The sequence below is a fragment of the Teleopsis dalmanni genome, chromosome X (assembly GCF_002237135.1).
Source record: "Teleopsis dalmanni isolate 2A chromosome X, ASM223713v2, whole genome shotgun sequence".
Classification (NCBI taxonomy): Eukaryota; Metazoa; Arthropoda; class Insecta; order Diptera; family Diopsidae; genus Teleopsis; species Teleopsis dalmanni.
The window spans coordinates 7,725,042-7,739,430 of record NC_051848.1 but is presented as its reverse complement, the minus strand read 5'-3'; the positions used below and the strand labels follow the sequence as shown (position 1 = coordinate 7,739,430).

The following is a 14,389-nucleotide window of genomic DNA, read 5'->3' as shown; positions in this document are numbered from 1 at the left end:
TAAAATTATAATTTTTTGAATTACTGTTAAAGTATAAACTAGAATTTTTCAGGATGAATATACGCACAATATCATATAATATATATACATGTAATGCATGTATATATATATAACTTTCCATATTAACTTTTACTTAAATTTTTTTTTGTGTATACCAAATGAACTGCGACAATGTAATTTTGATGGCATTGAGTGCTGTAAAAGTATTCCAGAATTTCCGAACATTTTTAAATTTAGATGACAGGCATATATTCAGAAGTCAGCAACTAACTTCACGAGAGTCCCTTTTTCTTTTTCACATTCTAGTCTTCGTGTACGGTCGTGTTTCCGCTGCGCTCTGAAAGGAACTTAGAAAAATGGGTAAAAAACGTTACACTGTATCGAAAGCAGTTTCGGTTTTGATGACTGATGTCGATCAACACGCGGTTACTTCATCGTTGGCCGTTATGTTAAAAAAGTAAGTATATATACCTTTATATAATCAGTAAAATAAATAAATAGTAATATTTCGTCTATATAAATTTTTTACAGAAATGGCAAAGTTAAGGTGCCAACGGATATTGAATTCTTTAAGACTGGCATGTTCAAGGAAATTGGACCAGATGATGCCGATTGGTTTTATGCGCGATGTGCTTCAATTTTGCGTCATTTGTACAAGCGGCGCCCTCTTGGCGTTGGTAGGCTTTGCAAAATTTATGGCGGTCGCCTCCGTCGTGGTAATCGTCCTGGACGCTTTTGCAAAGCTTCTGGTGGTGTTATGCGCAGAGCCTTAAAAGCTTTAGAGGATGGGAAAATGGTGATTCGTAAGCCGAATGGCAGTCGTGTATTGACACCTACTCTGCAACGTGACATGGATCGGCTTGCGCAAGTGATTATTAAAATAGACAGGGAGGTCTTGGCATTGCAGCAGAAACTCAAAAAAATACGCAAACCAGTTTCTAATAGGATGTATAAGATTAAAATTAGAAACACATAAATTTAATTGTATGAAAATTACAAAAATAAAATATAAATATATGTAATTTATATATATATGTGGCTTTTAGTGTCAGACAGCTTAAAAATGATTTGCTTTGCTATATATAAGTGTTCTCAGCACAAGACAGAGTATTTACAAGACAGACTAAGCGTTTGAAGCCAATATACTTAATAATTCCAACTGTGTCGGAACACTTGCAAATTAAAAACTTTAATTTAGTTTATGTGAATTTTGTTAAAGGTGACTATATTTACCGTTTTAAACGGTACTGTTCAGTTATTTCGAAAATATTTTAATTATTTAAAAAATTGTAGAAAACACCATGTTGATATAGTAGCTATTTAGATCGACATGCCTTTGATAATAACTGGACAATTTATCTTTCTGATATGTTTTCAAAGGAGTTACAGTCTGATTTATATATTCTTTTACGTTGGTTTCTTAAAAAGTTAGTATCAGATATCAGATACAACTCAGCTTTCAATAGATTCTTAGTTTTGAAATTACTCTGATATAGCCACCTATTAAGTTTCAGATACTAGTTAGTTAGTGATTTTATTGTTTAATATATTAACTTAAGCAATTACATAGAATTTTAATTACTGCAAAATAGGTGCAAATCATTACGTCATTGCCTTCCTGTGTGCACAATTGCATTTGTTATACTTAAAGACACTATGATAGTCTCATATTTATACTATGGAGAAATCAAGGCTTTAAGCGACTCACTTTTTCAAGCAATTCAGCCTATATTACTTTACTGCGTCCCATAGTGATCAAGTTTTCAATTCGGAACCATTCAACAACTGTAAAGATAGTGTCACCTGTCAGCCTTGTTGACGTTCTATTATTTAAAAAAGGGAGACTTTCAGACAGGCTACCCTAGATCCCTATCGGTTATGTAGTGGTGACTGTTATGAAAATATAAATTAACACCGCTATTATTATTGTTTTCATTCGATTTAAATAACATTTGTAATTTTAAATTTCGATTTTAATATTTATAAATTTACACACATATGTACATTATTTTAATTGTGTTATCTTAAATTGGTGCATTCCCCCGATTCGTAGGCTTCAAAATGCACATCTTTCGGTATAACGCAATGCACATCGACTAGAAAGACGCCTATTTCTAGTAGATAGGAGTCCCAAATCATCCAGGACATATAAGCACTCACGTTGTAAGATTTCCGAAGCAAAAGCGCTTATTAAAACCACTTCAAACGAATCTAGTCAAAGTAAACTTGGCAACGGTGCACACTGTGTTATAAACAAATACAATTTAAAGAATTTTAGGTTATGTTTTTCTTATTATTTGCGATATCCATTATAAATTAAAATAATAATATTAGATAGTAATATTTATTAAGTCATAACCAATTAAATTGAAAATATTTTGTTTATGTTGCTTAAATAATGACATTAAAATGTGTTCCTTCACATTGTTCCACAATATCATTCATTCCATAGAAAAGAATCAGTGCACTGTACCAGAAAAGGGAGCAAAGAGAATTGAAAATTTTCTTTAACTTCGTTGAGTCTCACTTCATATATCTAATAATTCTCTTTGAACAGGCCACAGCAATAGAAGGTGGGGGAAGGGGAAATTTTATTTCTTGTTGTATTTTAGAAGAATTGACATAGATATAAAGAATCGAATGCAATAATATAAGAAATTATAAAGACACTGCATACAAAAAACTTTTTCTCATTATCTTTTAAAGATGACAATATCTTTTAATATATCAATAACAACATCCAATCGTAGTATAATTGAAAATATTAATATTGCTTTAGGATTTTTCCATCTTCATAATTATTATTATATTATGGAAAAGGGTTTAGAAATAATATTTTAATCACTGTATTATACTACTCTCAAAGCCCTAAATTAATAACTGACATGCGCAAATAATGAATTAATTAAAAATTAGTTGGTACCCAGTAGTTCTTTGGGAGACAATTGTCGCTAGGCACTAGTACACGAAGTAGCCCAAAGGAATTAGTGAAATGAGTGGTCCGCGGGGATGAGTTAAGTCGCCACTTAGAATATATAAATTTCTCAATACTTTTTTTGGACAAAATTTAATAGTGCATTATATTATTTTTGAACAAGAAAAAACCAAAAATATAGTTATTTATTTTGGAACTGGTGCATATGTTATGTTGACCTCTAGTAATACAACGATTCACCACTTGAAACAAAAATCCATTGTTTATGCTTGTTGTGCATAAACAAATTGAGAGCAATATGCATCGTTCTCTTGTTTTTAATATTATGCCTCTTTCATAATAGAGCTTTGACTGAAAGTGGTTAGTGGACTGTGAACCTATGAATGAAGAAGATCAAATAATATCTACATATATAGTATATATATATATATGCTAGTGCCGCGTTGTGTGGGGACAATTGACACCATTCTACTGCTTATAACTAGTAAAAAAACCTAGTGCCGCTATCAATGGTACGGAGGCAATTCTAACTCTTATGAACTAGTGCCGAGGTATATCACACGGAGACAATTGACACCGGCAATGACAAGTCAATGTAAAATTCACCAGTTGAGCCCACGTTAAGTGAATTATGAAGCGACTAGTACTATAAACCTGGAGACTAGTGAATTCACTAGTTCAGAACTAGTCGCCGGCGCTGCTGGGTAGTTTATTATGTACATATGTATACTACTTTGGTACACGTCTTAATTTCTAATTTCCTTTTTTTCTACAACAATAAATTGTATTATTTTTAGTTAATGACTTAACTTCGATAATTTTTCGTTTCATCTGTAAAAACATTTTAATTAATAATTTGTATATTTTGTAAAATAATTTAATTCCGTTTTAATTTTTTTATTCGTATGTAATCAATCGAAACGGACTTTTAATGTCAAAAATCAAAACAAACAACGAAATTTCTTAGAAAGTGTTCTTATTTTAGCAAACATCGTGGTGAGTAGAAACCGAGTGGGCAAAATAGCAAGACCGGGTGGGGAAAATGATCATGCGTCATTGTGTAGCATTAGGGTTTTTGTACTGCATGATATTTTCACCTCATTACACAACATTTTGAATATTATTTGAATAATCCAAAAAACTTCATACACAATTTTTCGTGTAACTCTTAGTTTCTTTTCTTTATCTTCTTTGAACCAGACATTCGATTTTTAGAATTATCGAAACAGTGCTGACAACTTTTGATTCGAGAAATACAAAAGTCAGCAATCGTTTCGGCGACTCTTTCTTATTGGAAAGTCATTTGTTGAGTGTAGTTGAAGTTTGAAGACGTTGAAAGGTTTAATAGTTATTTTATTCTATAAATATACAATTTTGTACAATCTGATTGAAATTGGTACTTATAAAGGCGTAAGTATGCTTTATAACAATATTTCGATTATTTCTAGTGAAATCTTTATTGAATTATCGTGTTAAGAAAATCATATTTCATACGTGCAAAAAATAAACCAAAAAAAAAAAAATGGCGGGATTTTGCGGTTGATGAATTTCATTTAACTAAGCAAACTGACGGCGGTATTTCAGTATTAAGTATAAATAATAAAAGCTTCTTAGAGGATTTATCTAATTAGGATTTGAACATAAATGCAAATATTACTTTCTCAGAAAAAGAAGATAGATATATTGATTTAATTGATGTACGGAATGTAAGAAATGGAGGAGCGTCGCCTGCAATTTTCACCGCGTCGCGGTTTTTAAAGCGACATCAAAACGGGTTTTCAGACTATTATAATTTAATTTTGAACCATTCTAAAATAAAAATTTAATAGGTGCTGCGCAAAAGATAAAATTAAACTTTTATTTTCTTAATAATTAAATATCGAAAAAATATGATAAAACCATTTAATTTTTTAGAAAATTGAACAAACGCTACAGTCTCACTACGAATTTTTTTCCAAAGTAGTAGACAAACGTGAAGTCCGCCAATTACCGGATCTTTAATCTTGTAGCGAAGTCAGCTGGAACGGCAGTGTAGTTAGTGGCTACAGTAACTGAAATATAAATAGATATTTTAGACAAACGTGTTTATAAATACGGTGAAAGTGTCCAAATGGCTCTTAATATTTTTAATAAACTCAAGAAGTTTTTCGGAAGTGGTTTGAGCAATAATAATGATGATCTGGATAGATCACGTAAGCGTAGGTAAGTATTCTTATGAAGTATTAAATCATTAAAGTATATATAATTATAAAGTGGAATTTTAATCATTAAAGTATATTATTTCTACATAAAAGTTAATATTTTATAAATATAAATAAATCTAATGGCATTATGATTGGTAAATCTGTTAAATTTTTTTGCCCAATCCAAAATTTTTAGAGTAATCTAACATATTTGTAGTAGTATTAGTAGACATTTATATTTTTCATAAATACATATATCGAGTCAAATCACTTATATCGAATCAAAAGCATATAAAACAATCTAGATACTCTAGCAAAATATCTAGAGTTTTATAAAAGTATCTCGAGTGTTGTACATTTTGTTCCGGATTTAATAATTGAAAATGAAGGTACACTAAAATTGCATTAAAAGAGCATCTCGATTGAAAACATTACCGCAGATTTACTAATCCAAAACGCCATAAATAAAGTTGGCTATATTTTAATTCCGATAAGAAAAAAATTAATTAAATGTAGAGATGAAATTGTTTATGAGAAAGTGCGACTATTCAATTTATAATCAAATAATGTTGTTAAAAATTAATTTATAAGCAAAATAATGGCCGTTACAGTTTCAATTTTTTGTAGAAATATTAATCATTTAAACCCTACATATTTCGATATAATAAAATAGTTTTGTGGTTTCCTTTTCAGCTCAGACAGTCCAGTCACAGGTGCTAGTCTCGTGAAATATAGGATGGTTAATAATACAAATTCAGAATTTGTGAGTGATACATCTGACGGTGAGTAGCATTTATAAAATGTAACAATAATCTATTCTTTCATTCATCATGTTACCACAAATTATATTGAATTGAGATCTAATAAAAAAAAAGTTTTCAAATTTTTCAAAAGTTGTCCATTACTCAACGCAGTGAAATGTCCCAGCGGTTGCTATAGCAAACATTTGATATGTTAATAAAAAAAGAATTCTATACTTTTTACTCCTCAGCCTATGCCTCACAAAGTTGTCAAATATACACAAAATTGTAATATAAAAAACCTATTAGAAGAAGAACGAAAATGTTTACCAAACCAATCTTTGTCATTATTTGAAATGGCTCCATTAGGATTAGCGTAATTAAATACAGTTCAAAGACCCATCTATTCTCAAACACTAATTTATAGTGCTATGAATACACGCAAACGTTTGGACCATAATAGTTCTTTTAATCACGCTTTTGCAAACCATACCAATTCTACAAACATTAAAAAAAAACCATATTTAAAGTACTTAAATTATTTCACTTATTAGCAGGCATTGAACAGGATTTGTCAACAAATACTGAAACGGTCTCTCCCCTGCCGTCATCATCATTTAATCACCGTGAAAAATATGCGGAATTACTGCAGACGTTAGCAATTAATTGCGATACATCACAGTATGCGCCATCTACATCGAAGAATGTTAATTGTAGTTCTCAAAAAGCACCACAACATAGTCTCTGTTCGGAGAGAGTCAACACTACAGCACACTACAACGCTCCACTTTCAGATTGTTCAGTAGATCTTGATGAAGGCAGTGATGAATGCAAAGTACTAACAAAGTCTGAACAAGCGGTTATATCACAAAGCAATGAAATAAAGGAAGTTGATGAAATTTGTTTGAATGATAATAGCTCTGCAGATGAAATGGAATTGTAAGAAGCTATTAATATCTCATCTCACATAAATTTTCATATGGTTCATTACAGGCCAAAGGTTACACCAGTTAAATCGCTAATGGAGCGTTTTGGACTTTCATGCTACCTTAACAAAGATTGGTTAAAAGATTTTGACATCACCTATTGGAAAAAAAAGGACAACGAAGTTAAGTCAACAGTTGAGGAAAAAATTGTCATTGATGAAAACAAAATGTTTGAATTGAATGATCAGCACCACGAACTGATTAAGCGAGTTTTGGAATCACCACCAGATCAGGTATATTCAATAAACTTATTTAGCTTTATATCATTTCAATACCGAAATTTTAGGTGCATATTAACAAATTCAATCTTAACGTTACAACTAGAGACTTGCGCACCTTAATGACCGACAGGTGGGTGAATGATGAGGTAATCAATTTTTACATGAATTTATTGATGGAGCGCAGTGAAAAAAAGAATAATGTGCCCGTTCTAAAAATCTACAGCATGAACACATTTTTTATTCCTCGCCTATTAAAACACGGCTTTATTGGTGTCAGACGATGGACGCTTAAAGTGGACATCTTAGAAAAAGACATAATAGTTGTTCCCGTCCATGTAAGCGGTGTTCATTGGTGTATGGCTATAATTCACCTTAAGAATAAGTCTATAAAGTATTATGATTCAATGGGAATACCTAATCCAAAAGTGTTAAGTGCATTGGAGGAGTACCTTAAGGAAGAGTCGCTCGATAAAAAAAAAATTGCGTTTGATACCTCTGGATTCCTTATTGAATCAGTAAACGATGTGCCGCGACAAATGAATTCTACCGACTGCGGTGTTTTCAGCTGCATGTTCGCCGAGTACATTACGCGTGATAAGGCAATCACCTTTAGCCAAGAGCATATGGAATATTTTCGTCAAAAAATGATTGTTGAAATTGTGGGAGGAGAGCTCTTGCAGTAAATTTCCCTAGATATATAACCATTCACATTAATAATATAAGAAACTGTTTAAAGTCACCTTTAATTACTTATATCACTTAGTTGAAAAAACTGTAATCCGGAAATCTTTAATTTTAAATTATCGTTGAGTTATTTCAAATATTTACAATTAATGAAAAAAAATAGAACAGAAGAAAAGGGAAAAAGTAATAAAATACATATTAATTTTTTTTTGCTTTATAAGTTAGTTCAAATAGTAATGAAAAGACAATAATAAAAATTTTTGTCAATTTATTGATAACTATTTATTGATATGATAGTTATACATACATAAAATTAAAAATCATTAAAATGGTTAATTAAAAAGTTCCGGAATAACTAAATTTTAAAAATAAATTATATTTTCATATAATTTACACATGATAATCACACATTCATACTCTTTGTGATTAAGTTATGGTATTACAAATAGCATAGATATGTTTGATATTATCAATTGCAAACTGGTTAAGATTTATTTTAAAGTTTGCATTTTAAAAATTAAAAAAAAATATATATTATGTGTATTCAAATGATGTAGTGAATAAAAGTAGTAGTACAAGCCTTGAAGACGATCTTGATAAGTAATGTTCAAAAACTACATCAACAACACTACATCGTCTTAAAAGTATAGAATATGATTTTACAAGATTGTTAAAGAATAAAAATATATTAAATGTAAGCTCCAACCATTTTATTAGACATAATAAACAATATTGTAGTACTCGGAACAGCTGTATGGTCAGCTAAAAGTGGAATTAATTAAAATAATGTAAAATAATTTTTGTTATTATAGTTCACTACTGTGAGAGACTTCTCTGTTTATAATTATTTTCAATAAAAAGAAATTTTTTTTTTATACTCGTATGTATATTGTTAGAAAATAAAATAAGTAAAAGAAAGAATAATTGATTTGTAATAATAACTACCTGTCTAAGAATATTTAAGCCGGAGACATATGAAAAGCTAACCCTTATTCTAAATTATTGTTAATTATATATTAATTAAATGTTAATGTTAAAATAACACAAAATTTTCATTTATGTATTTTTTTTATAATTATTCTCCCTATTTGACGTTCTTAGAAATGTTCAGATCGGAAAATAGGCGTTCTATTTCAAATTGGTAATAAAGAGAATTTCTCATAAAACATCATAATGTGTTATGAAGTTAATTTGGCTTTTAATTAGATTAAAATCTTAAAAAAGCAACACTTAAGTTGCACAAATACACAAACAACAAATGAGCAGAAGTCACTGAAATGTAAAAAATTTTAATTTATCTCATCCCAAGTTTAAATGACATTTACCCAAGTGTTGTTATGATTGTTGTTGTTGTTGTTGTTGTGATGGTTTGTCAAATGAATTTAAGGCTCATTATTTTTTGGCAACTTCTCTGCAACTCAAAGCGATTTTCCCTCAACACTGAAATGTTTTATTCAGGAAGGAATATAGAAGGAAGCTGGCATTAAGAAAAATTTCATTTGTAATTTCTTTAACAAAAGTGTTACCCCCGAACTCTAAGGGTTGAATCAAATCAATGCGGGCGCAAGTCTGAAGGTCTTTGCTGTCTAACTTCACTTTGACATTCATATTTTATTCATTTTGTATGCTCAAATTAATGTTGATTTAAATTTTCACAGAAGTGTTATCAAAAGACGGAAGAAGTCTTGAAATTTTAATTCTGGTGTAGTGAGGAACTCATTTTACACAAAGTACTCGTATAATTGGCACATCCTTTACGTGTATACAATATATAAAAAAATTGATTTCGGTTGAAGTTCATTTAATGGTTTTTGGATTAGTTAAAATCTTGTATTCAATAATTAAATATATTATGAGTATTATTTCTTGAATTCTCTAATACCCAATTTCGTTCAAAAGTGAATTTCATTCCACAAATTACTTCAACTGCTTCCAATAATAAAATCAAGTCTTTAAGAAATGATACCACAAAATTTATGAATTCTTTAAAAATCTAAATTAACAAAAAAAAAACAAAAAAAAAATCACAATATTTAAGTTGATGAAACCATTTCCTCATGTTTCCATACAAAATGTGCAAACGCACTGCCTTGGCAATAATTTCTGTACTCGAAAAAGGAAATCACATCAAGGCAACTGTGATTACTTATTAAGCACTTTCAATTTATGTTAACAAGCGGTTAATGTGATATGGTTCTCAAGTAGCACACAACTTGGCATATCATCATCCGAAAATATGAAGCATGAAATATGAAATATGAAAATAACAACGAAAATTGTCAATATCGAATCTATTTATGGATACGAGTGCGTCCTATGAATTTTGTGCCAATAAAATTGTATGAATTTTTGGGTGATATTCCGGCATGAATATGAAAATTGCGTGGTTGAAGTCTTTATTTGCTTGCTGAATTTAATGAAAAATTGTCATGACAAAAGTCGATCATGAGCACAGCAAATAATGAGCTATTGTTCAGAATTTTTTCCCATGTTTATTGGTACTTACTCACATAATGCATAAGGGTCTCTATTATATGGTTTATCTGTTAATTTCAAATGGATTACACTTGCTGCTTATTGACGTGGGTAAGTAAAAAGTTTCCGAAAAGTATTGAACTACAACAACAAAAATTCATTTTTATATTATTTTAATAAATTGAATTTTTGCTGACCATACATCTATTTCGAGTATTGCCAAATACCCATCATCAGTGGACTTGGAAATAATTCTTGTATTTAATTATTCGTAAATAATTTTTTAAGACTGTAGGTACCAGGAATCGAAATTTAATATCAAAGTGTTCGAATTAAAAAGGTGATAATGGCGAGAAAATTCTCAAAATTAAAATTATATATATTATTAAGTGATCTTTTGGACTGACAAAAAAGCTGTTTCAAAGATCGCCAAATAATCATCTTCTGTAGTCAAATGTTTAATTTTTTCCTTTCTTATATTGCTTCTTTGTGCAAATGCCAGTCGCTGGCAGCGTAGTTTAAAGTAAATAAAATAACTTCCCATGCTACTCTTAACGATTAAATTGAATTTGACAATGAAATTTGTACATCAAGCTCTCCTACAGTTGACGATAGTATTGAAAACAATTCTAAACGCAATGGAAAGTAATGATGAGGGGATGAGAAAATATAAGACTCATTTGAAATTCAGAATTTATATTTGCATCGAATGATATTACAAGTGATGATCACTATATTAGTATGAATAGAGTGGAATCTCTTTTTATTGAAAATAAGAAAAAAATCCTGAAGTCCCAAACCCTGATTTCTGAATATTTTACTTCACTTTAACTGTTGTGCTTTATTTGATTGATAAAAAAAAATAAATAAAAAATTCTCTAACTCGACGTGTCCATAAGTCGAACCTTTTCTTTGTAGAATCAGACCACGAGTTATCGAAGTTTGACTGTAATTTGAAAAATATTGATCATTTTTTTATGCACATAAGGTTTTCTGAATTAAGTTGAATTTTTCGCACTTCGATTATTTTGGACGCAATGGGAACTTGAAAAATTGTCAAGTGACATATCGAAAACAAATTATGTGTTAACTGCCAATAAATCTTACACATTAAATACTGACGGCAGTATGTGGATAGTACATTTATTAAAATTAAAATTAATTAAATTAATTAAAATTAATTAAATTAAAAATGTGAGTTCTTAACTAGAAAAACATGAAAAATTACTCTATGATTCATTACACTTGAGAATATATAAAATATCATTACTGATACTTTCTATACAACTCTTAATCCAGCTAATATATCCAAAAAAAATACTTCTTAATTTTTAAATTTTTTATACCAAGGAAGGATGGGGTTTTGATCTATAACAAAAAGCTATGATTATATTAAAAATAATGCTTTAAATTCGATTTAAATATGATACACGCCTGCATTTATATACTTATTTCCAGAAAATTGTAAAAAGTGCTACTGCAGCACTTTTAAATACACCAAAAATTGTGACCTATTATTATTGTATATATATATTTTACTTTAAAGACTTAGTATAATTAATCATTTTATTTAATACTTATAGGCGATTCCCAATACAGGTTTTGTTTTAAGTTATAATATGAAAAGGTTATGTTAATCATGTTCAATTTTACTATATATATTATGAAAAATTAATAATACATTAGGTATTCCTTTTTTATATAATTTGTAGGTCTTTATAGTGTTACCAAACAACTGGATTTCTTAAGCTTATGTATTAATACAAATTCCGAAAAATTCACAATCCGTTAATAGTTCCATAATGTTTGCAAATAGACCTTCTGGGTACACTGCACAAACATCAACACTTGTTTTATTTTATTAAAATTTTAATTATAAATTTGACTTACTCCAAGTTCATCACTTCTAATCTAGCAAAAGTAAAGAAATTATTGTGCAATTTTTCTGACTATTAATCTGTGCCTATCGGGAAGGTGTAGTATTAATGAGGAAATGTTGAAAAAAATTGTTTGTAATCAAGTTAATTCTTGGATTACACTAGTTTACAAATAATTAAAAGTTTTGTGTGGCAAAGACGAGACCTATATATATTTTCTTTTCCTGTGTAACGTTTTCGAGTTATTTGCAAAAAACCGTTATTTTGACTTTTCTCAAAACATCACATTGCATATGCCCCCATAACTGTATTTCTGAATTTACCTCATACAGTATTGTACATATGCTTCTTCCACCTAATCTAACTTTAGCTCGACTAAACTGCATTATTTACTTCGTTTTCTGTGCTAAATTATTTCTACTAATATTATTTGCAGTATTCGTAAGTGAAGCATTTTGTATATAAAATTTTTAACTTTGGTATATTTTATTAATATTGACAATTATTTGCTACTTACAATATTGATTTGATTTTCCATTTTTGACTTCCTTTCACTTAACGACAGCTTGAGATTGATTTATTTATTTTTTGTTTTTTTGTCTGAAATATGTAATCAAAAATTGATATATTTTTATTTATACCAATGCACTTCCCTTCTAACAAGAAGATACTTATGCTGTTTTCAAGTGTTGCGTCTCTTGTTTAGATTTTTATTATATTTTCCTTTTACGGAATATCATAAAAGTAATGAAATATGACTTTGACGCCGCACAACATAATCCAAGATTTTAAAATGTTACCTTGAATTTATATATTCCGCATACTATGTACGTACAGACTTCTATATAGAATGTTATACAAATGTATAAAGATAATATAAATCGATTTATATGGAAGTCAACAATGTTTGCATTGAGGGAATAACCTTGTCATTTAAACGAAATTCAATAAAAAATAAGAAATACGCAGATATTCTGTTTATGAAGATAAATAAAACGAAGTCAAAATTATATATCGCCGGTACTCCCGCTCAATAGTACGCAATATAGACACGCATAATCGCACCCAAGCGTGCCAATAGCTACCGCAGTCACCACCGTTACTACCCATCAAATCATCATCATCATCATCAACAGCATCATCATCGCCGTTCTCATCGTCGTCGTCGTCGTCATCGTCATCGTCATCATATGCCATGTACCAATTTATTTCGACACATTTCGATTGTGTTCAAGGATAATAACTTTAACAAAAACAACAACGAGGGGAAAAATTGTAGGCAAGAAAAAATTTGTTAAAATATAAAACTGAAATGATTTTTATCAATATGCATAAAGACGATAATGGGTGTAGTGGTATTGGGGTGTTGGAGTATTGGGGTGTTGAGATGGATGGGTGTAGTGGTGTCGTGGTGCAGTGATGTTGTGCGTGTGACTGTTGATTAGTATGGTTGGGTGCTTGTCCTTGCTGAAGTTTGTGTTGTGTTTTTATTTAAAATACACAAAACACAAAAGTTAGTTTGTGTATGTTTTGCAATTGACACAGACCTACGCCAGGAAGCAATCAAACTTCTGTCTCTGCCAAACAATCGCGCATTTAACATGCTCCATTAACGCTCACGGATGTCAAATGATGAAAGCCGAGCAGGAATTTGAATACGCAAACGGAAACTGAAATCATTAATTTATTGCTGCTAAAAATATAACAACAAAACAGAAGCTGAAGAAGAAACAGAAACAAAAACAAAAACAAAACAAAGTGCAAAATGAAAACAAAAATTTACACACTGGCTGACACATTATTCAAATTGTTAACGTTTCCTCTTTTTTTTTGGTTTCTCTTTTTATTTGTTATTAAAAATAAATAATCGAAAAATGCTTTGCTAACTTCAAGCAGAAAAAAAAGCAAAAAAACACTCATACGCCGTGTTGTGCTCTGGCGTGCGTTTTTTTTCGTACGCACATTTCGTACGTACGGGTGCCAATGTATAAGACTGGGAACATGGGTGTCTGCGATCAGACAAATAACTTCCATGTTGCGTATGTTTTCCTTTTATTTCATGTGCTGTTAAGCATAAATTTCCAATTATTATTTATGCCTGCCTGCCAAAAAATAACTGCCTGTCTCTGTGCCTGTTTCAATTAGTGTTTACGTGTGCCAATGCATTTTATGTTTGTGTTACGTTTTCGAGCATTTGAACCTGTAATTGATGGCTCATTTACATCAAGCGTTAGTAGGGAGTAACTCCTTTCGCAAATGTTATTTAGCCTTAAATGAATTTGAAAGAT

General features: G+C 30.1%; 3 protein-coding genes across 3 annotated transcripts; all 3 read left to right on the top strand.

The window, feature by feature from the left end:
- Positions 1-279: 279 nt before the first annotated feature.
- Positions 280-1,032, top strand: LOC119690216 (40S ribosomal protein S19a-like). The gene is made up of 2 exons (XM_038105229.1): positions 280-457; positions 532-1,032. The coding sequence occupies exons 1-2, from the start codon at positions 357-359 to the stop codon at positions 974-976; spliced, it is 546 nt and encodes a 181-aa protein (XP_037961157.1). The 5' UTR covers positions 280-356; the 3' UTR covers positions 977-1,032.
- A 3,208-nt stretch (positions 1,033-4,240) lies between these two features.
- Positions 4,241-7,185, top strand: LOC119687494. Its single transcript, XM_038101832.1, has 5 exons — positions 4,241-4,345; positions 4,850-5,137; positions 5,812-5,900; positions 6,416-6,797; positions 6,852-7,185. Exons 2-5 carry the CDS (start codon positions 5,046-5,048, stop codon positions 7,183-7,185), a joined length of 897 nt encoding a protein of 298 aa, XP_037957760.1. The 5' UTR covers positions 4,241-4,345; positions 4,850-5,045.
- On the top strand, positions 7,146-7,844 carry LOC119662701 (sentrin-specific protease 1-like). The gene has a single exon (XM_038072394.1). It carries the CDS (start codon positions 7,185-7,187, stop codon positions 7,746-7,748), a length of 564 nt encoding a protein of 187 aa, XP_037928322.1. The 5' UTR covers positions 7,146-7,184; the 3' UTR covers positions 7,749-7,844.
- The last annotated feature ends 6,545 nt before the right edge of the window (positions 7,845-14,389 follow it).

Excerpts from the sequence above, each read along its gene's own strand:
- LOC119662701 (XM_038072394.1), top strand. The coding sequence starts at position 7,185 with ATGACCGACAGGTGGGTGAATGATGAGGTAATCAATTTTTACATGAAT.
- LOC119690216 (XM_038105229.1), top strand. The coding sequence starts at position 357 with ATGGGTAAAAAACGTTACACTGTATCGAAAGCAGTTTCGGTTTTGATG. Across the intron at positions 458-531 it reads TTGGCCGTTATGTTAAAAAA|AAATGGCAAAGTTAAGGTGC; the intron begins GTAAGTATATAT and ends AATTTTTTACAG.
- LOC119687494 (XM_038101832.1), top strand. The coding sequence starts at position 5,046 with ATGGCTCTTAATATTTTTAATAAACTCAAGAAGTTTTTCGGAAGTGGT. Across the intron at positions 5,138-5,811 it reads GATAGATCACGTAAGCGTAG|CTCAGACAGTCCAGTCACAG; the intron begins GTAAGTATTCTT and ends TTTCCTTTTCAG. Across the intron at positions 6,798-6,851 it reads TCTGCAGATGAAATGGAATT|GCCAAAGGTTACACCAGTTA; the intron begins GTAAGAAGCTAT and ends GGTTCATTACAG.